Source organism: Hippocampus zosterae, chromosome 21, assembly GCF_025434085.1.
Source record: "Hippocampus zosterae strain Florida chromosome 21, ASM2543408v3, whole genome shotgun sequence".
Taxonomy (NCBI): domain Eukaryota; kingdom Metazoa; phylum Chordata; class Actinopteri; order Syngnathiformes; family Syngnathidae; genus Hippocampus; species Hippocampus zosterae.
In genome coordinates, this window is record NC_067471.1 from 9,531,354 (window position 1) to 9,552,766 (window position 21,413).

At 55.9% G+C, this 21,413-nt stretch overlaps 2 protein-coding genes across 4 annotated transcripts; one reads left to right on the plus strand and one right to left on the minus strand.

Moving 5' to 3' along the window:
* Positions 1–107: 107 nt before the first annotated feature.
* mdm2 (MDM2 proto-oncogene) lies at positions 108–5,043 on the plus strand. 2 transcript variants are annotated; one of them, XM_052055571.1, is made up of 12 exons: positions 108–503; positions 1,965–2,015; positions 2,165–2,239; positions 2,327–2,460; positions 2,553–2,605; positions 2,707–2,765; positions 2,915–3,002; positions 3,067–3,269; positions 3,336–3,473; positions 3,554–3,625; positions 3,696–3,834; positions 3,926–5,043. In XM_052055571.1, exons 2-12 carry the CDS (start codon positions 1,974–1,976, stop codon positions 4,354–4,356), a joined length of 1,434 nt encoding a protein of 477 aa, XP_051911531.1. In that variant the 5' UTR covers positions 108–503; positions 1,965–1,973; the 3' UTR covers positions 4,357–5,043. The 2 variants fall into 2 exon arrangements, with proteins under 2 accessions (XP_051911531.1, XP_051911530.1); XM_052055570.1 differs by lacking the exon at positions 108–503 and adding an exon at positions 1,108–1,706.
* Positions 5,044–5,251: 208 nt separating this feature from the next.
* On the minus strand, positions 5,252–19,967 carry LOC127593851 (plexin-B2-like). Of its 2 annotated transcripts, none has more exons than XM_052055562.1 (41): positions 19,653–19,967; positions 15,122–15,639; positions 14,717–15,043; positions 14,501–14,639; positions 14,273–14,418; positions 14,016–14,195; positions 13,808–13,942; positions 13,569–13,669; positions 13,350–13,476; positions 13,104–13,266; positions 12,887–12,998; positions 12,585–12,696; positions 12,379–12,480; positions 11,838–11,933; positions 11,680–11,767; positions 11,428–11,591; positions 11,205–11,353; positions 10,941–11,076; positions 10,686–10,822; positions 10,421–10,603; positions 10,248–10,359; positions 9,964–10,170; positions 9,796–9,879; positions 9,636–9,731; positions 9,425–9,561; positions 9,258–9,358; positions 8,950–9,185; positions 8,688–8,869; positions 8,537–8,603; positions 8,235–8,381; positions 8,083–8,160; positions 7,913–7,991; positions 7,725–7,825; positions 7,565–7,646; positions 7,352–7,497; positions 7,109–7,269; positions 6,901–7,048; positions 6,750–6,814; positions 6,597–6,672; positions 6,436–6,510; positions 5,252–6,364 (listed from the first exon to the last, which is right to left on the minus strand). In XM_052055562.1, the coding sequence occupies exons 2-41, from the start codon at positions 15,632–15,634 to the stop codon at positions 6,260–6,262; spliced, it is 5,595 nt and encodes a 1,864-aa protein (XP_051911522.1). In that variant the 5' UTR covers positions 15,635–15,639; positions 19,653–19,967; the 3' UTR covers positions 5,252–6,259. The 2 variants fall into 2 exon arrangements, with proteins under 2 accessions (XP_051911522.1, XP_051911521.1); XM_052055561.1 differs by having other exon boundaries at positions 15,122–15,663.
* Between the last annotated feature and the right edge of the window lie 1,446 nt (positions 19,968–21,413).

Genomic DNA, 21,413 nt, shown 5'->3' on the forward strand with positions numbered 1-21,413 from the left:
ACAAAACAGGTAAGCTTGCATTTTCACTGTCACGTGATGACAATTGATCCGCAGGATTCCATACAACTTTGATTGATACGATACAAATACAAGGCAACATAAGACACATTACCACAAAACGGAATTAGCCCGCACGGCACAGTGGAAACGGTATTAGGTTGCATGGCGAGACCACCGATGACCAGGCTGACCCCCTCCGCACCCTCACATGGATTTGGTCATGAAAGGCAAAGACTCAAATTCAAGTTGAACAATTTATTGGACAGAAAAGTGAACATGAAAACGTGAAAGCATTTGACCAGTCAGTCTTTGTGTGGGCCAGTTCAAGTTGCACGCACACAAACACTGACGACAGGCCCGAGAGCCATTGACGCAATGTCAGTGTTTGGCCTGTGGAGGCGCTCTCACACGGACGGAAGACGTAAACACGAGCACCTCGAGCGGAAGTCTAAACTGTGGAACAAACCACATATTGGACTAAAAACGTTCACTGGACGATACGGGTACGTTAATTACGACCATTACATCACATTGGTCTCAAATAAAGCTCGCTCGTAACACCAGGAATTGGCGGTTGTTCGCGTGAATTGAGCCGAGCGCTAGTAGGCCACGGAGCCACGGATTTTCCTGGCTGACCAGACGGAGGCCAAGGGCACTCGAACGCGGACGTTTTCGATCGGCTGTCTGGCGGTTTGGAGGACACCCGCGTCACTATTCGACGTTTGTGTCGAGTTAGCACCAGAGACGGGGCGTCGTAGATTGGCTTTGCGTCAAAGACGAACTCGTTTTAGGTTTTTTTTGGTTCTGTGATCAGCACACAACGTGCTTGAAGATCAATTGAAGTTTGGGTGTTCGTTTTCCGCCGGTTGTCGCGAGAGGCACTTAAACAGGCATCACTTTGTGGTTTTTGTAAATACTTCTTGCGCCGCTCCGCTACGTCCTTGCGGGTTTTTGGAGCGTTGGCGCTACGACTACATTCAAGGAAGGAGTCTGATGGAAGTCGGACACGGACGCGCACAAACACGCGCGCCGAGACATGTCCGGGCGTATTTCGCCGTACTCTGGTGACGTCATCCGCAGAGCCGCTGGTGGAATCGCAAACGTTTGCATGCGCGTAATTGACAAGTAGCAGTTTTTTAAAGGTTAGAACTCATTCCTGCATCGATGGCATTTTGCATGACACGTGCATATTGTTAGCATGAAGCGAGCGGACCTGTATGGTTTGGTCAACAAGTTGGTGTTCGGATGTGCAATGTGTAATTCTCTCTTTGTGTCAAATTTGCAAGTCACCGCCAAATGGGAGTAAGAAACGGCTTGAAGCAAGCACAATTTGCCTCGCATTTTAAGAGCCGCCTCAAAGTGATGTTATACAATCGTCTCACTTCTTGAAACTCAGAACACGGATGTGGACCTGGTTAGCTTGGTTTGGGTTAGTGTTGAGTCATGTGATCGGACTAGTCCCGGCATGTCTGTGTGTGTGTGAAATGTAATCAGCTGTTCCAGTTGGTGGCGTGCCGCTGAGTCAGCTGGGCTGGCCGTGATAGGTCCACTTGACTTGACAGAGTGTACTCACACTCCAGTCTAGTCCTGACATGTCCCGGAGGCTCTATAAGAGCCAGCCGCAGTCTTTGCCTCAACTCTCTCTCCCTCCACTCTGCACTTTAACTCTTTGCACTCGCACTCATGGACTGCTGACAGGCTGGCCGGTAAGAATTTGTCATTTCTAAAAGATTTTCACGCAGCAAGACGGCGACATGAATGTATTATTGTCGGTTCTGACGATTGTTGAAGGCGGGGGCTCGTCAAACAATTTGTCAACAAAACTTTTTTTTTTGGGGCAGCATCATTCCCAAAGTTTTATTTTATTTTTTTCGAACACACGTTTTTCCTTTCGCTAACTTGTCCGCCCATCTGGTTGCCGCGATGCTCCGTGACTGACATCGCGTTTGTGTGTTTCCGTGCAGATTGCCTGCATGTCAACCGACAACATGGACACCTCTGATGAAAACAAAGTGGTGAGGCTCTCCAGTCAATTCCTTGTTTTTATTCTGCGCTTAAGCTATCGCAAACGATGAGCCTCGATCTGAGAGCGCGAGAGAAATGGATGGAAATGAGAAATGGAGCCTGGCGACTTAGCTGCCGGCTGCGGCTTACTTGTGTTCAGGTGCGGCCCAAGTTGGAGCTCTCCGCTTTGCTCAAGCTGGCGGGCGCCACCAAAGACGTCCTGACCTTCAAGGAGGTAGGACACGGACGGACAGCTCGGCCCGATCGGTCACGCGGATCGTGCCATGAGTTAGGAGCAAATTTGCCAATGTGCTATCGCCAGGTGATGTTCTACCTGGGCCAGTACATCATCCAGAAGCAGCTGTTCGACAAGAAGCAGCAGCACATCGTGCACTGCGCCCAAGACGCGCTGGGCCGCATCCTGGGAGTCGACACCTTCTCTGTGAAAGAACCTCGGTGAGGTGCAGGACCAAACGCAAACCGACGGAAAACGCCTTTCACGCTCAACCTCACCTTTTTATTATTTTTTCGGTGGGGGTGGGGGACAGGCTTTTTTTCTCCATGCTCTCCAAGAACCTGGTGATCGTCAGGAGCCAAGAAGGTAGGGCGTCCTCTGCCAGTGTTGTACTGTTGTAGCACCGGCACGCCAAAAAAAGCCACGCAAAGGAGATGAATAAGCGCTGTCTGTCTGTGCTTGCGCAGAGTCGACGCGAAGCTTCGCCGAAGCGGCCAGCGGCAGCCAGACGCAACAACCCACACAGGTCAGACGGCGGCTCCACTTCCATTTCAACAAAACAAAAAATGGATGCACGTGACGAGAGGGCGTCCACAAAAACAGACTGTGAAGAAGCCGCCGCACGTTTGTGCGCGTGAGTCATTTGTTTTCGCTCCTTTGCGCTCGTCGTGTTAGGAAAGCGTGGCAGGAAGTGGCCCTTCGTCTCCCAACATCCGCCGCCGGCGGCGAAGGCGCACCAGGAGCTCCAGGAGCAACGACGCAGGTGAGTCGTCATCACCTCTTGACGCTTCCCGTTCAGGTCTAAAGAGCCCGACCCCTGCGCCCAGGTCCCTCTGCCGGCTTACCAGGCGAGGAAAAAGACAACGGCTCCGAGGCGGACGACGACGAGGACGGCGGCGAGGGTGCAAAGAGGAGCCGCTCGGACAGCTACTCGCTCACTTTTGATGACAGCCTGTCCTGGTGTGTGATTGGTGGACTGGCAAGCGGGCGGGACAGGCGCAACAGCCATTCGTCAGAGACTGCGAGCAACGTGAGCCACAGACCTTGACGTCGGGTGCCCCTCTCATGGAATCGACTGAAGTTGGCGCGTTTGTAGTCCGCCAGGTCCGACGCGACGGCCGCCATCGCCAGCGACTCGGACAGCGACAACTTCAGCGTGGAATTCGAGGTGGAGTCCATCGACTCGGATGATTACAACGAAGACGACGATGACGCCTTCTCCGCTGACGATCAGGTTGGCAAACAGCCGCGCTCCTTTCCCGCCCAAATTGCACCGTAGACACTTTAATTAATTTTTTTTATTTTTGCCTGCAGGTGTACGAGCTCACCATATTCGAGGAGGATGACGACGACTCGTTTGACGAAGACACCGAGATCACCGAAGCTGTGAGTACCGGATGAAGTCGACGAGATTGTTGCCCCGGGCTGGCCTGATTTTGGCCGCCGCCGTCGTCAGGACTACTGGAGCTGCGACGGCTGCAAGGAGTCCAACCCGCCTCTCTCCAGGAACTGCCTGCGCTGCTGGCGCCTGCGCCGGGATTGGCTGCACAGCGCCTCGCTGCTGGCCCGACCCGAGGCTGGCGTCGACGCTCCGGGTCAGTTTCGACGACATCCGTCCTCCCGTCGGCTCGGGAACGTGAGCCGCGCGTATTCACTGGCGCGGTGTTCCTCCTCTCCCTCACGAAGCTTTGGACGCCGAGGACGGCGTGGACGTCCCGGACGGCAAAACGCTGAAATCCTCCTCGGCTCCCGACTCGCAGGAGTCGCAGAAGCGTCGGGAGGCGCCGGCCTCGCGGCCGCCCTCGTCCTGCAGCTCGTCCTCGCAGGAGAAGCTGTGGACGTGCGACTCGCAGCAGTCGTCGCTCGGCAACTCCCAGGAGACGGCGGGCGCGCCCGAGCTGGAGCGAAGCGCGTCGGCCGAGATGCGGCTGCCGGAGTCGTGCCTGGAGCCGTGCCTCATCTGCCAGTCGCGGCCCAAGAACGGCTGCATCGTCCACGGCAAGACGGGACACCTCATGACGTGCTACGTGTGCGCCCGCAAGCTGAAGAAGCACAACAAGCTGTGTCCCGTCTGTCGGCTGCCCATCCAAGCCGTCGTCTTCACCTACTTCAGCTGAGACGCTCGCCCCCCCCCCCCCCCCCCCTTCCCGCGCGCGCCATTCAGCCTACCTCAGCTGAGATGTGCCACTCGCCTTAGAGACATCTTTCTTTATTTATTGATTTCGGCACACACACACTTTGTTGTTGGAAGAGAAAGATTGAAACGATTATTCTATTGCTGCGATTTCTAACGTTATTTAAAGTTGCTGTTTAAAAAAAGAAATCTGTTGCTCACACTGTGCTCGTGCTCATCATTTACTAACCTGTGCTCTTAGTTTGCACACAATCGGGCTTCTGATCAATCAATGCATTTTGAATGATCTGCTCGAAAACGTCTTCTTCGTAATTCTCCAAAAGTGTTACACGAGCTCCCTCTTGTGGTACGCCAAGAAATGTGACAAATGTTGAAAACGACGGCGGCTGTCACTTCATTTTGGTTGAATCCCTTCAAAGATCATGACAGCTGCTTGTTTTGCACCGTGAAATGCAAAACATTCTCATGCGATCTTCGACAACAGTTTGTGTCAAAAAAATTAACATTTTGCGTTTTGATTTAACTTAATGTGCAATAGATTTTAAATGAGTTGTTTGAATCGAGTTGTTATCCCGCATTTGATTGCAGTGCTATCGTTCAAACTGCACAATTTTACATTATGAGAAGCTCGGGATTATGAAAGGACATTAAATGATTTGTAATAGGTCAACATCAGGTTCAGATGCTTTTATTTTTTAACTGTTCCAGTCACAGTCACATCCTAAATATGAATCGTGTACTTGTGAGGCAGCGTTGAGCGTTTTCTCGCCTCCCGTGTTGCTGTCGCCGTTGAACTCGCGCTTGCCATCTTTCCGAAGAAGCGGACGGAGGGATGAAGAGTGCGGCCGTGCGTACACAGGAAGTGACGGCGACTGGTCTCGGGTGAGAAACATTTTTATTTCATTGGCGGTTTCCAGGATTTGCTCCCCACAAGTCCTTTACTGCTCCGCTGCTTTGGGCTTCTTAAAAGTCTCGTCTTGTGCCCATTTGGTCCGTCCAAACGCTTTTATTCCCAAAACGCGTCGTGATAAGAGGAATGGAACGGGAATTCTGGCACACAACATACACATTTGTGCTAAATACTAGATCGCGGCCAGAAAATACTGTTTTGGGGTCACGAAAAAAAAGGTGTAGGGTGTGCATGAAAAACTAACATGACGCCCACAGCCCGCAAAGTCACATCTCATGAACGGTGGTGACGCGTCCGTACCGCTTTCTTCTTCTTTCTCCACATTCAAGTCGCTTCCACAACCGCAAAATAAAATCGACTGCCGCAAAACAAGTCACAAACACATTCCAGACCGAGTCTCTAGCTGCTCTTTTCAAGGCACTCCGCGGTGTCTGAAACAAACATTCGGGTCAAATAAGTGAAGCCCACGGAGCTGCAGAATATGATGTGAGGGGGTGGGGGGTGCGGATCCAAACCAAAACGTTTTTTTCCCCCGCGCGGCTTTCGTCCGAGGCTCCGTTTAAGTCTGTTGTGACAAGCCGTCAAATATAAGCCACTCAACGCGTCTGAATATCAGAACCCAAGCTTCACATTTCGAAGTTAAAAAAGAGCACAAAAGTACCACAGAGCGGCTTATAAAATGAGCAAATAGTGCACGTTGGGGGTGGGGGGCACGATTCTTTCGTCAACGGATCCTGCATAAAGCGAACGTTTTTGTTTGTTTTCAAGCTGACAGGATCTTTTGACTCCTTCCGGTGACTTATTGTGAAGGCGCCTCGCACACAGGAAGTGGCACATAATCGAACAACAAAATGGCGCGGACCTCTCATTGGTCCAGTGGTGTAAAAAAAGAAGAGGGGGCGGGGCTCCTGGTCACTTTTCCTTCTTCCGGTTTGGTCCGATTCAAGTCAGTTTTGCAACCGTGTCGTCGTGCGCCTCAGAGATCCGTCACTTTGTTCTCCAGGGCGGCGGCGATCTGCTGCAGCCTCAGCGTCAGCTGTCGGTTCTGGGCGGCCGGGTCTTCGTCCAGGGACTGAATGATCTGGTTGGAGAAGCAAATGAATCATCAGCGAGCTCGCGCTTTCCGAATGGCTGGACGAGCGCACTTCTCACCGCGTCGTAGTATTTGCTGGCGTACTGGTACAGCTGATGCAAGGCCAGCTGCGTGTTCAGCTCGTCCGTGTGTTGCTGCACGCACGCGCACACACGCACACGCACACAGAGTGGCGTCAAAACTTTCACGCGCGCTCACACGCTCACGCGCATGCACATACCCTGGACACCTCGGCAAGGTACGTGTTCATGTCCTGGTCGCTGACAGAAACCATCTGTCTGATTCCTTTGTAGTAACTGCAAGAGAGAAAAGTGGGCATGGGGGGGGGGGTGCCTCTGACGTCATTTTGCGCACGTGAGCGAGAGAGACTCACTCGTCCACCATCTTCTTGTAGGTGGAGATCTCCTTGGCGTAGAGCAACTTGTTGCTGGGCGACTCCTGCGGGGACACGGACGGAAGACGGCGATGGGCTTTCGAGCGGACGCGGGCGAGTTACGCGGGCGAGGCGGAGCGGACGCGCGTACCCGGCTCAGCTTGTGCTCCGTCTTGGTGCAGGCGTCCATGAAGGTCTGGGCGATGACGTGCAGCGAGGCGTCCACCACCTCGTTCACGTGCACGTCGAAGATGAAGTGAGGGTTGCGCAAGATGTTCACCCAAAAGCGCAGCGGCAAGCTGAGGGTGAGGGGGCCGGGGTCAAAGGGGTCAGAGGTCTCATCACGCGGGGGTTCGCACCTGTTGGTCTTCCAGATGTGCAGCGTCTCCTCGTCCACGTTGTCGTGCCGCAGCGCCTGCTCGTCCAGGAAGTCGAAGAAGTACTTGACGGCGGGCGGGACGCTGGCGCCGGAGCTCAGGACGCTGCGGAAGAAGTCATCCACGAACTGCTGCAGCGTGCCCTGAAAAAGATGCGCGCCGGCGCCCCCTCTCACATTTGGGCACTCTACGTGAGCTTTGCGGGCGGCGCTCCGGCCGTCGCACCTTCACGGAGAGCAGGCGCGTCAGGTAAATCTCGGTGATGGCTTTGGTCTTGTCCTTCACGCTGCCTCGCTTGGACTTCCCCTCGTCCAGCTCGTCGGCCGCCCGCACCAGGTGGAAGGTGTTGTCCTCCTCCAGCAGGGCGTCGCCTGATGGCGGCAGCGCAATCCCCACTTAAGGTACGTACGCGCGCGGGCACGGTTAGCGAACGCTTACGCTCTTCGTGGTTGTCCGGGTGCTGGTGGAAGGAGCGAGCGTGCAAGACTTTGGAGAGAACCAGCGTGGCGTTGTCCCGCACCTGCAAGGACGGCGCCACGCCATCGTTAATTGCGATCGTTAAACGCCATTGTTAAGACCTCGGCACTGCGATTCTTACGTTGTAATGCGCCAACGTGTTGAGTCTCTTCCAGCGTCCTTCCTTCTGCGAAGTCAGGTCCAGGTCGGACAGAATCTGACCCGTGGAGCCGGGACGCCACTCTGGACCGATCGATGGCGACAAAAAAAAAAATAGCCATCATCAATTAACCAATCAATCAGGAATCACTGCGAGTGTGTGTTGGCTACCGAGCGCCACAGTCTCCACTTTAGGCCGCTGCGAGAAGGGAAGATTCCTGTAGACTTGATCGATGATCTTCTCCTTCACCTGGGCGGCGGGACGAGCAAAAACAAGTCAATCGATGGAACATCAAAAGGGAATTCAGCTCCAATACGATCCGGACTGGAGAAAGGCTGACCTGAGAAATGGTGTCGCAATTGAGCACCTTGACGGGCGTCACGTCCGGGCCTTCGCCGTGCACCAACACCTGCAGGGTCTAGCGCACACACACAAGACCAATTCCTCCGAATCCGCGACTTGTATGTGAATTTTTTTTTTTTGTCCACCCACCAGCACGGAATACTCCACGTCGTCCCCCAGCAGGCCCGTGTCGTTGAGCGTGTATTTGGCCTTCTTGACCTTGGCGTCCACGGGACCTTTCTCCACCTGATGCTTCAGCGCCTTGAACAGCTTGTAGAGCGGCTCGCCGGCGCTGTCCTGCGACGGTAAACGCGCACCGGGGCGACAGACTTTCAAAAGTGTGCACACCCCCCTCATGTCTCTTTTTGTGTGTGGGGGGGGTTGGGGGGTGCTCACTTTTGTGAGATGGCGCAAACATAAAGCATGGATGTGTGTGTGTGTGTGCGCTTCACCCTGAGAAACTGGTAGAGGCAGATGGACATCCAGTTACAGAGCATCCTTTCCACCACCGTCTCAGCCCTGCGGGAGCGCACGGCAGACGTTTGATTGGTCGCACGGTGGGGAAAAAAAGGACTAAAAGCGACCAGTCGGCGCTGGCCAGACCTCCTGAGCATGAGCTTGGGGTTCTTGCTGTGCACGTGCTCGTCCATGAGCTCCAGGAGGAGCGTCCTGGTGATGTCGGTGTAGTAGACCAGCTTGCCGTGCAGCGCCACCGTCAGGAGGGAGGCGAAATCGCCGCGGGCTCGCGCGTTGAAGTCGGGCCGCCTCTCCAGCGTGTGGATGAACTACGCGCGCGAGGACGAGACTTTGTGAGCTAGCGGCGGATGTCGCTCGGGCTTTGGAGACGAACGGCCGAGAGACCGACGTTGATGAGGAAGGGCTTGCTGTTCAGCAGGTTGGAGAACTGGTTGAGGGCCTGCGCCACGATGGCCCTGCGGGACTCCGGCACGTGCGGGCGTCCCGCCGGCACCGTGGCGGCGTCGCCGGCGCCGTCCTTGGGGGGCAGGAAGAGGTTGCGCTCCGTGTACGTCTTGTAGTCCAGGAAGGGGATGCGCGCCTCGCTGAGCTCGCTTGTGTGGTCCTCCATCTCCATCATCAGGTCTGAAGTGGCGGGGGCGGGGCATCAGAGCGGCAAAGAAAGGAAAGATGCCAGCCGGGATTTCCCGCTCGTACCCGTGAACTCCTTCTTGCATCGATCCCTCACGCTCTCTTCCAGATTCTCCAGCTGATGCTTGACCTTCTCGCACTCGCGCTCCACCTGCCGACTCTTCCTCCTGCGAAGAGCAAAGCGGGTTTGCTCGGAGGCCGAGGGGGGGGGGGGGGCGGGCTTCGGCCCTCACCTGTAGCAGTACACCGACACGGCGATGAAGAGCAGCATGGGCACCACCACGGCGGGCACGATGACGGCCAGAGGGATGTCGTCCTTCCACGCGTAGTGAACCGAGCCCACCGTCCACTCGCCGTGACCGAACTTGACCTGGACGAGGAGCCGCGTCAGCCGTCATGGCCGCTCAACGGGCGTCCTGACCGGGCGGGCGGGCAGGCGTTTACCACAAGCTCCAGAGGGTCGTTGGCCGCGTCCCTGCGTTGGCGTTTGGAGCCGGCTCGCGGCCGAGAGGACGGCGCATCCAGAATCAGCTTGTCATCCTGAAGGCATCCACAAGGGGGCGCGCTGATTTCCCCACTCTGGCCTCTTCTCGGCCACTCTTACCTGAAGGATGCTGACGTTGCAGGACGCGTCCCCGACGAACGCTTGCGCCTCCGCCGCCGTCATGGCCTTGGCGAAGCCTCGACCCTGCGCTCGGAAGAGGAAGCTGAACCTGAGTGGCGGCCGGTCGATCGAGGGGGGGTGAGGGGGGGGGGGGGCGGCGCTGCTCACGGTGACGATGATGACGCTGGTCTCGGTGATGACGGTCTTGGAGAGCTCGTTGAAGGTGGGGTCCGGGTGGTACGTGAAGGCCTTCAGCTCCTCCTCCACGTTGTCCAGCTGCAGGACGGCGCGCAGCGAGCGGCTGTCGCTCCAGATCACCGCCGGCGACAGGAACTCCAACACGCTGTCGTTCTTGCTCAGTGACTCTTGCGCAAACTGATTTGAAAAAAAAATACAGCGGTCGAAAGAACGGAAAGACGGGGATGACGGATGGACGCGCGGGCCACGCCCACCTCAAGGGTGGCGTTGTCCGGCGAGAAGTCATCGGCGGTGGGCAGCGCCTTCAAAGTGGCCCTCTGGATTAAATCGAAGCCGCTTCCCGTCACGACGATCCGCCGCCCGCCGCTGAACACGCAACGAACGTCAGTGAGAGGAAAAAAAAAAAAGGCGTGTCCGAGGCGCTCACCACACAAAGCTGGACTTGGGCGAGTAGTCGGCGACCTTGGGGTTGTCGGCGTACTGGAAGGCCCCCGCCACCTCCTTGCTGGTGTTGCGCCCGTAGTTCACCTTCACCGCCAGCAGGTCGGAAGGGACCTTGGCTCCGCCATACTTTCCCGTCTTGCACGTGATGAGCTCGCCGAAGGAAAGGCTGAACACAAGGGGGCGCTTGAGTACTTGGGAGCGCCAAAGGCGTCTTGGTCCGCTGGCGACGTTTCGATGCGATGGCTCACACTTGACACGGAACTCCGCCCACCGAGACGGCGACGTCGTCTATGGTGGCCGTGTCCAGGTGTCGGCCGCCGATGGTGATGACGGTCCCGCCGGCCGCCGGACCTTTCCCGGGATGCACCGTCTCCGGTTGGGGGTCCTGGACAAAATGGACGCGCATCGCCATGGGATTTCTTTATTTACGCTAACGCTAACTAACAACAAAAACGATGAGGGGGGGGGGGGCAGACCGATTGACTGACATCCTTGCGCCTTACCCGATAGGTGAAGACCACCTGCGACCTCCCCGTGCGCCCTCCGTCCACTTCCACTTCCACCACGCCGCTGTTGCTGGGCTCCACCGGGAGGTCGGACGGCGGCGGCGGCTTGGCCGGCCCGATCTCGCACACCACGCTGAGGGAGGGGAGGGTTAGGGGGGGGTCACGATTTGTTGAGTTTGTTTTTTTTTCCTCCCTCGCAACAGACGATGGCTCGTCAAGGGGTGTGCAGACTTTGGAAACGCCAGCGCGGACGCCCGCTACCTGGTGGAGACGGAGTATTTGTCCCGCAGGTGTCGACACTCGACGCCGGCCACGCTGATGCGCTTGACGTCGTCCTTCTCGATGCCCATGTTGGAGCCCTTGATGGTCACCGCGATGCGTCCGCTCAGCGGCCCGAAGCGAGGGACGATCTGAAGGCGAAAAGCGCGACCCAGCTCCGCCATCAAAAGTCCCAACGGCAAACGTGGATCAAGGTGGGTCTCACGTCTGTAATTTGGGGCGGGGGGCACGAGGTGGGCGGCGGCGCCGGGCACAGCCGGCGGTAGACGCACGTCCGCGAGGCGTCGCACCACACGCACTCGTACTTGGGGTGGGCGTGCTTGCACAGGCTGCAGTCGTCTCTGGCCACCGAGCAGTTGTACACCACCACTGACGCGCCACACGTAGCGACATGGGACGTCATGATTTCATCAAAACCATTTTGACCCCCCCCCCACCCCCACCCCACCGCGCTCACCCGTGAGCCTGCTGTCAATCTTGCGCTCGGTGTCCCGTTCGATGACGTGGAAGGAAACGTTCACCTCCTGCCGCTCGTCATAGGAAAACTGCACGCAGGCGTTTTGTCACGAAGGAAGGGCGACGCAAATGGGGCGGGGGTGGGGGGGGGGGCGTTACCTCGTATCCTCGGAATTTGAAGTTGGAGCCGCGCTCCTGCGTCACCTCCTCCTCGGTCTGCTTCATCAGCTCCGTGCCCATCACAAACCTGCGACCCTGAACGCCACGCCACACCTTCAACCCTTGCGCGCTACACATGACGACGCCTCAACGCAAAAACGGGTTTCGCTGACGTCAGACTAGACCGGCGGTGGGCAAACTATGGCCCGCGGGCCCGTTGATCCTTTTAATCCGGCCTGCCTAAGGTTGGTCCACAATTAAGGTTCGATGTGAATGATTTTCATTTCAATTTGGACTTGTAATGACAGGCATTTCACCGCCAGGTGGCGCATCGACTATAAGTTGCAGAACACGGGAAGGGGGGAGGGGATCTTTTCGACCACTTAGGACCTCTCTATCGCTCTGCTTCTACTGGTCTTTTGTTTGTCAATGCGGCCCCCGAGCCAAAAAGTTTGCCCACCCCTGGACTAGACTGATGCAGACCGATCTTGTGCCGACAAAAAAAAAGTCTTTCAAAGTTTCCCGATGCTTGCGTCCTCACCGAGTAGATGTCGAGATTTCTTCCCTGGAAGCTGATGGGGACCTCCACGCCCACGGGGATGAGCAGCGGCTCCGGGGACTCGAACTGAGGACAACGCTCCGGCTTGTAAACACACACACACACACACATGAAATTCACAAGTTAGCATGGAGTCGCCGTTTTTGTTGTCGTTTTTTGCGCGTTTGCAAAAGGGAGCCGCCTTGAACCTGTTGAGGTTTGACGATGTGACTTCCGTCCAGCGCGTCGTCCATGTCGCTGCATCGGTGCTCTCGGGCGTTCCACTGACAGCCCCACTCGCTGGTCACGCACGAAATGCACCTGACGCGCGCACACACACACGGGTTCCAAATGCATAATGTGACTAGACCCCCCCAAAAATTAGTTGAATGCAGTCAAGTCCTCTTGCATGCCTGTTTGCGACTCCTCCAGCCGCCGTCAGCGGAAAGTTGCAACAGAGAGACTGGCGGAGTGACAGAAAGGCGTGCAAGTGGCTGTTTGTTTGTCTTACGGCGTTTTGGGATTCTTCCGGACTGTGGCGGCGCAATTGTAGAAATGAAAGTCCCCCGACGTCACCACGACCTTGTTGTTCACCACAATTTTCACCGGGACCGACACGTAGTCTGGACACATGGGCACACGCCGACTTTGTACAGTAGCGGCGACCCGATGACCCGCCCCGGCCCCTTCAGGCACGGGACCACTTATTTGTCAGCTGCGGACTTTACCCTGTTGCATGGGCGTGGCCGGGATCTCGGCGGGGTCCGGCAAGGAGCAGGTGACGACGGCCGGGCTGCCCAGCGCCACGGCGCGGCTCGGCGACCCGTCGAAGAGGCAGTGCAGCTGGTCCGACTGCCTGAGCCTGGGCAGCGCCGGAACGCTGATGTCCACCTGAGGGGGGGGGGGGGGGGGGACACACCGGTCCATCAGTCGCTCGGCACCTTCTCCGCCGCCCTGTCGGAACGCGGGCGTACCTGCTGCGTCTTGCGGCAGCTGAGGTTGGGCGGGTCAAAGGCCCGGATCTGCACGCACTGCTGATTGGGCGACCACAGCCACGTGTTCTCCTCCGTCCACCTGCCGCATTCCTGCTTCCTGGTGCACCTGCCACGAGAGCCGCCAGATGAAGCCTCAGGCCCGCCAGGCACCCCCCGACGACGGTTGCAAGGCTAAAAGACGTCAAAAACGGCGCCCACCTTCCTTCGAGAACGCACCAGCCGCAGTACGGATCCCTGAGGGACATGCAGGACTGGCAGTCCGTCTTGAGGTGGCACGACTGCACGGGAACCTTGGTGATCTAAGACAGTTTCCAATGGTGAGCATCAAACGCTTTCTTGCCTTTTTTGACAGTATTCCGTTTTGATGACGATGGTAAATAACGCAAAGCCGACTCATTGATAGGAGCGCAAAGGCGTGGTCAAGGCAAACGGAGCACCTTTTTCTCGCTGGTGATGTACAAGTGGCGCAGTTGCGAATCCAGCAGCAGGTCCTTGTTGACCCTGTCGCCCGTCACTTCCCCCGACGCCCGGCCGTAAACCTCCGGGTGGGGCGCCAGGTGCAACTTCAACACCTAGGAAACAAGGCGGGCGTGGGCTCCCGTGTGCCTTTTGACACGTGGAAGTGGGGGCGGGGTCACGGCGTACCTCTCCGTTGGCGGTGCCCAGGAAGGCCACGGCGTGGCCCATCTCCACCGCCACGGCCACGGCGGTCATGACGCCCTTGCGGACCAGGGAGGGCTCGGCCGCCAGAGCCGCGTTGGCTTTGCTGGCCAGCGGCGACGGCAGGAACTCCTCGCCGCACTTGTACTTGAACACCATGTCGCGCTGAAGGCGGCGAAGAAGAAGAAGCCGGCGTGACGCGGCGTCAAAAGCGCCGCCGGAGCTCGGCGCCGACGGCTCACCTGGTTGGTGGTGCCGCACAAGCCGCCCGACTTGGTGGAGTACGGCGAGTAGACGGCCGGCTGGTCGCCGATGAGGCCGCCGTCGCTGTAGCAGGCGCCGATGATCTCCCGCAGCCTGGTGTTGATGGCGCGCAGAGGGTACATGCCTGCCGAACGCAAGGCCCAAGCCGCTGAAGCCCACAATCAAAAGTGGCGACCCCCCCCCCCCGGCGCCCAACGAGAACCTACACATGGCCGAGGTGCCGGGATCTTCGTCGGAGGTGAACGTGGCGAAGAGAACCTTGTCGGAAGCCAGGACGGGCCCGTACTTGCCCGAGCGGGTCAGATTCTGAGCCAGGACCTCGCCCGGTGTAGCGACGTAGGCGGCCTGCAGAGGGCGCAAGAGCAACCGCATTGAAAGAAAAAGAAAAGCGCTTCGGGGGGGGCGACTTGCGGCATTTTGACCTGAACTTTATTGAATCGGTTGGAGGCGCTGCAGTTGAGCTGCAGCTCCGTGTACGAGTAGTAGCTCTGGTCGTCCTCGCACAAGCGCGAGACGAAGGTGAAGTTCTTGGTGTCCTGCACGCCGAGGGTGCGCGAGAAGAGGAAGTAGACAAAAGCGCCGTCCTTGAAGGCGAAGCGAAAGTCGTGCAGGTAGCGCAGCACGAAGGGGTTGGCCTGCACGGCCGAGGCGTCGATGATGTTCTCGAACATGTTCCACTCGCCGTAGTCGCGCAGGATGCGGGTGGAGATCAGCTTGGTGCTGTCGTGGCTGCCGTAGCCTTTGGCCACCTAGGGGGGGAGACACTGAGTTTGGGCGCGCTGACCGAACAAACCAACACAAAGCGCCCGCCGGCGTGGGCTCCTCACCAGGAAGACGGTGAAGTTGTCTCTCTCCTTGGTGAAGTAGGACATGACGCCCACCACCGAGACGCTCTCCTCCGTGCTGACCACGTAGGACTTTTCGCCCTTGTTGTCGCTGTAGTAGATGACGTGCTCCACGTCGCTCAGGTTCCGCAGCGAGCAGATGCCCCTGAAGATGCTGCCGCACGCCACCAGCCCGTCGCCGGCGCCGTGCACCAGCAGGAGCTTGTTGTGGTTGTCCGTCACGGCGGCGTCCTCGCACGCGTCCGTGATGGGCGGCGTGCACTGCCGGTTGTCGCGCCGGGGGCCCGTCTCCACGCGGGCTTCCGCCACCAGGTCGGCCGACAGCTGGTACAGGGCGTTGACGGCCCCCACGTACAGACGCCCCGTGCGCGGGTCTCGCACCACGTTGTTGATGAGCGTGTCGGACGGGAACTCGGGGTTCTTTGCGCAGGAGGCGCAGAGGAAGGCGGTCGCCGCCGCCGTCACCAGGAACGGCCACGCCCGGCGGCGCTCCATCGACGCTGCCGACCGACCGGCAAGGGAACCTGAAGAGCAAAACCTTCTTAGACTTTGAATCTAAACTTTGCAACCGTTCAAGGGGTGACCTCCAAGACAAAATGCAGTTGAAGTCGGGGGGGGGGGGGGGGGGGGGATTTGCACACCACTTGAAGCTTTTTAAGAGGTTCTGGCCTCTTCCATCACGCTGGGACCAAGTCATGACTCATCGTGCTGCAAATATGCAGAATGCGCCGGCCACTTCATTAGGTACCCCGCCTCGGGAGATCTCGACACGCCCACTTCGGGACGTCCTCGCACAAGCACGATCGCGAAACGAAATAGCTCGGAGGCGACGCAACGGTACCACGGGGTAACAACTTGGACGGGCGCAAAGAGGCCCAGACAAAGGGGGCGACACAGGCGGACCGACACTGACCACATTCAACAGCCCGCCGCCTCCGCCTCCGCCCCCCCCCCCCCCCCGCTGGCACGGAACCGAAACAACGGCCGCAAGTACAGCGTTTCCAAAACCTTGAGGCAGAAGAAGAATCTTAGCGACCACCACTCCAAAACAAACCACAAAAAAAAAGGCTCGTTCTAAGACTGGTCCCAAGTCGATCGCGAGCACTGTCGAGCAAACAAAACAAAACAAAAAAATATATCTATATTTTTTTGTGTTAACGCACACTGAACCCCAATCATCCTACCAGTCTCACTTTCACAAAAAAAAAGTCTTTTAAAAAATAAAATAAAATAAAGCAGGTTGACTTACGAGGGGGCGGGCGGGTGAACTGCGTCACCGGAAGTTGTTACCGGCAGGCTAAAATGGCGGCTTGCGGCCAGAGTTGTTGCGATATAGCTTTTATTTTGGTTATTCTCACTCAAAGCTCATTTCGTGTACAAGTCACCGATGGCGCTGGCAAAGAACGGCGATCCGGAGGCCCGAGAGAAGCATTTGAAAAACGGGACGAGAGTGGACAGGCTGCCCACGAAGGTAGGCGCTCATTTCAAGTTGTCATCGTTTAATGATTAGTTCGTTGAAGAAACATGTTGATGTGCTTAGTTGATTCGGGCCTGATTGCATCAAGTACACCACAGGGAGTTTTGTTTCGGGGGGGGGGCGTGTGTGTGTGTCTTTCTCGTGACGGCGCAGATTGGGATCTTTTTGAAGCCTCGCTCCATTCATCTTTCGTCCCAATATGAAGTGCTGACCACGCCAGCAGCCGGGAAAGGGGGTGGGGGGAGGGGGGGGCAGCGTCTCAATATTTATTGCGATGAATTATCAAAAGATGAAAATTGATGAAAGGGTGGTGGAGAAGTGACTGGCAAGTTCGCCATCATCAGAACAGCGGGGGCAAAGTCAACCGGCGGACACAAGCAACGCCTTTGGCCCACGTCCAACTTCATCGAATCCTATCCGAGGAAAGTGTGCTCACGCGGCTCTTTCCGGACCTAAAAACGCAGCACGGGGTGCTTGGCGGAGAGAAATATTCCAAATAGCGACTGAAAAAAGAGACGAACGGACTCGGAAAGGCCGACCTCGGAATGTGGCTGGCGCAAAGTGGTCCAGGAATGCATCCGGGATGGACAGCGGCGAGGAATGAGAGGAAGCCGACTTCCTGCGCGGATGGCCCTCAACGACTTCCTGAGCGAGGCTCGGAAGGTCGTGACCTCGCTCGGGGGCGGACCAAGAACTCAAACGGCACAAGCGAGGACTTTCACGCGACCTCCCAAGGGACTCCCGGAACGTTTAAAGCAACAAGGCGTACGCAGCCCCTTCCTCCCTGTCGACATGGGAACAAACGCATGCGCTGGCTTTCAAGCGCCACAGGAGGCGCTACAACCCCAAACTGAAGAATCCGCCTCATCGGATACAAAGGAAACCATTTTTAAAATTTGAAGCGCACTTTTTTTGCTTTCTTCCTGACCGGTGGCACATCGAAAAGTACCCTCCCCCTTTCTGCGTGGACGACGGCTGACAAGCGACCGTTTTGGGGCCTTCAATGAACCCCACACGCACAGTCGTTGACGTTAAAGGGTGCGCGAAGCGCCGAGGCGGGGATGGACGAGGCGAGCCAACTCCAAATGTGTTGCGCATTAACTGACGTCAGGCTGGAATTCCAAAGGGACAGTGGGGGCTTTCCCCCCCGCCCCCACGTGAACTGCGGGGAAAGTCGGACCAAGGAGGACACAGAGCCCTGGATGGCAACTGCACCCTTCCAATGTGCAGATTTACACACGCAATCAAGGGGCTGCCGTTTGCTTGGAGGTCATCCAGTCGGCTCTGTGTCCTTGAAAACCGTTGCGTGTGTGTATGTGTGTGTGTGTGTGCGTGCGAGCGACTGGCAGCTTCCCGCCTGGCACAGACAATGCTAATGAGATGCGGCTTCCCGCCGAGCGTCTTCCACTCAGTCCTCGGCTCCACACGCACGTTTCCATATCAACGCTGTCACATCGACATCGGCGACTGTACCCCCGAGTGACCTTTGACCCCTACGCGGGCGTGCGAAGAGGAAGACGACATCCAAGTGGCCACCGCAAGTGGTGGCGCGGAGCGACACGCGGCCTCGCGAGCAAACGCGACCTTCGAACCCTTGCCGGAAAACCAAACAGCGGCGGCGCACGCCCCGCTCATGTGCAAACACGCGCGCCAAGGCCATGGACGCTCAGCCAAAGTGGCAAAGCAACTCAAACTCCAAAAACCAGTTGGGAGTCTTTCAGTATTTTTCCCGATGCCGTCATGGGATTTAAAAAAGAAAAACCAAGACGAAAACAACCGCCCGGTGCTGCATTGTCATCGGATGAGTCACCTCAGAAAAAAACAAACAGTACAGTAGCGGGGAGGATGCGTGGCTGGGGAGTTGCCAACGTTTTTTTTTTTTCATACGCTTATACGGTTTCAGCTTTTGTCCACATTGTTTGGTGTGCGGTGGACCTTCCTTTCCGAAAGAGACGATCCAACAGTTGCTGCACTACAACGGCGCAAATGAATGACGTCATCAGAATTACACTTGAATTTGAAAAGTGGAAGCGCCGTCTGCTGGCCAAATGACCGCATAACATTAGCAACCCGAACCCCAAAAAGGCAGATATCAAATTGATTTATGTTGACATTCTTTCTAGGTCATGAATTGACATCAATGTCAGTCTTGGAATGCAACAACAAGTATTTCAGTACTGTAGTTGATTTTTTTTGTGAATGTACTGTCCTGTATTTTTGCGTGACTTGATTGCTGTCAGCGTCCTCTTCTACTCATTACTTTGAAATAATTTTGACTGTCAGGACCAAAGTAGACGTAGTAGTAGTAGTAGTAGTAGACGTGACGACTTTCTCTTCTTTTTGGCCTGATATTCCGACGTGAAGCGCTGCAATCAATAGAGGTGTTGGCTTTCTCGAGGCTGTTTGCAGACTTGCTCAACAGGATCAGCCCAGGGAGCTGCGCGGAGAGGCTCCAGATGTTCTGCGTACTGATTGGTCCCAGACACATTCCACTCGTCCCCTCGTGCCAAACTCGAACGAGGGGAGGCGGGGGGCGGGGGGAGGCTCACATCTAGGTCGCCTTATTAAACAGCAGGCAAGGCGCCCGCACATGCAGGTCGGCGCGCTGTACATCATCTGCACGCCCGACGTAAACCGATCGGCATTCGTGTCAAAGTTCACGCCAGCCGAGATCCGAAGTAAATAGCAGCAAAAACAAAAAAACGAATTCAACGCAGCAACAATTCAGCCGCTCCTTTAGGTGAAAGCAGCGGCGCCGGCTGCCTTCAAAAGCGCTTGGAAAAGCCCCGCCCCCCTCCCCCCGCGTCAAGCCAAGTGCAAGGGGGATTGAAACGCGTGCCGATCATCCCGAATCTCTCACCAACGACAAAACTTTTGCTCGGCGAGTCAACCGTGGCTTGACCGCGTCCAAGCGGACACCGAATTGGCTGTTTTGTAACATGAGTCCGGCGTGAAGCTGGCTGCTCACGCACTTCTTGAGAAGGAGCCGACTATTTCCTGGATAAAGTGCCCTTTAAAATAAAAGTGGCGACTTACCCTCGCGGCGTCGTCCTGCGGCTTCGCTACTTCCCCTAAAAAAATGTCACAGCGATGGAAAACCCGGGGAAGTGTTTACATCCCGGTGTGCCCAAACAACTTGGAAAAACATTCCCAGGGGAAAAAGAAAGGGCTTTAAAACGGGTCCCGAAAAGCTCCGACTCGGTCTGCTCCAAACCTCTGCGAAGAATGTCCGGTGACTAGCTCGGCGAGGAGCGCTCGTGCGCGTCGTACTCGGCTCGGAGGTCGCGCTCTTGTCAAGCTAAGCGAGCGCGATCATGATGATGATGATGATGATGAAGAACCTTCCTCCTCTCCCTCCCCGGCCGTAGCGCCCCCGCGCGTCTGTCAAGTTACCTTCAACAGCCGTGAGCCGCAGCGAACCCCGGAAGTCCTTTCATAATAAACGACGCGCATAGTTTTTTTTTCGGGTTACACTTTGCGCCTTCTCGTTTTGTCTTGTACTGTTATTTTGCTTTTACCTTCGATTCTGATCTTTTATGATCGAATGAAAGCATCCATTTGTCATTTTTACAATAATTATAAACGTTTATTTACTACTTATTGTTCATTGAAATTTAAGATGTGGTCGTAAGTTTAAATTGTGTGCAGAAATGTATGATTGTTGTTGTTGTTTTTTTTAAATTATTTTTCAATCTTTGTCATTGTCATTGTTTATTATTTGCCCGTGAATGTGATGGAGCCCACGTGTGCTACGGCGTCTGTAATTTATTTTGAAAATCAAACCAGGAAACTACACTCTTACCGTCCCACTCGGTAGCCACCTTCGACACACGTTTTGATTGTCGAACGAACATGTCAAGCACTGGAAAACTTGCAGAGCATTTGCGCTGCTTGAACACGAACTCGGTTCATCATTTGGAAAGATAATCCTGATGCTTTTCCTCCCTAATGTGCTGTGAGCGTTGAGGCGCAATCGTGGCCTGACTGCTGCTGTCAAAAGCCACTTCCATATTGTTGCGGCCCCTGCTGCTAATTGGGGGCGTCCTGGAGAGGGAAGGGGGGGGGCACACTAAAAAACAATGGAGGCTTTGTGGTCGGGGAATTAGTCAGAGGAGAAATCTTGTTTCCCAACTCCTGAATGTTGTGGGCAGGGAAGGGAAGAAGACTCCGTTTAGGTATCAACACATGCGCGTGTTAAGGGAGTCCTGCCATGCGGGACTGATCAGACAAAGTTCAGAGGGTCAACAGTCGATATATTGCCCTTCGCTAACCCAACGCGAACTCTAATCTGTTGAAAGTGCGTTTGTGGTGTAAATGAGAGGCTCAGTGGGGAACTTCGTCACTCCGTTCTGCTTTTGTCTGAAAATGACTTCTCACACCTCATTAGAACACTGCCCAAAGCACAAGTAGGTGTGTGTTTGTGGGTGTGCCTGTGGGTGTGTGTGTGTGAGAGAGAGAGCAAAGTGTCGCTCATGAATGATTTATATGCATGTAAATGAATAGAGTGGCAGCACACTAACGCGCACACGCGCGCGCTGCTCATTTTGAGTGAGTGTGTGGGGGAATATGCAGACTCCGTGAATTTTCTTTCCTGGAAAGGGGGTAAATGAAATGTAAAAAAAATGGCCATAATATGAGGACTGAAACTGCATTTAAATTAAAGTTGTTTTGGCGTTAGCCTTGCGGCAACGAAGCACGCGGGTGTCTGATTCTGATGAACACAAATATTTTAAAAGAATTGGAAAACGTTGTTAATTCTGGCTGATCTCACCCTCCCCCCCCCCCCAAAAAAAAAGT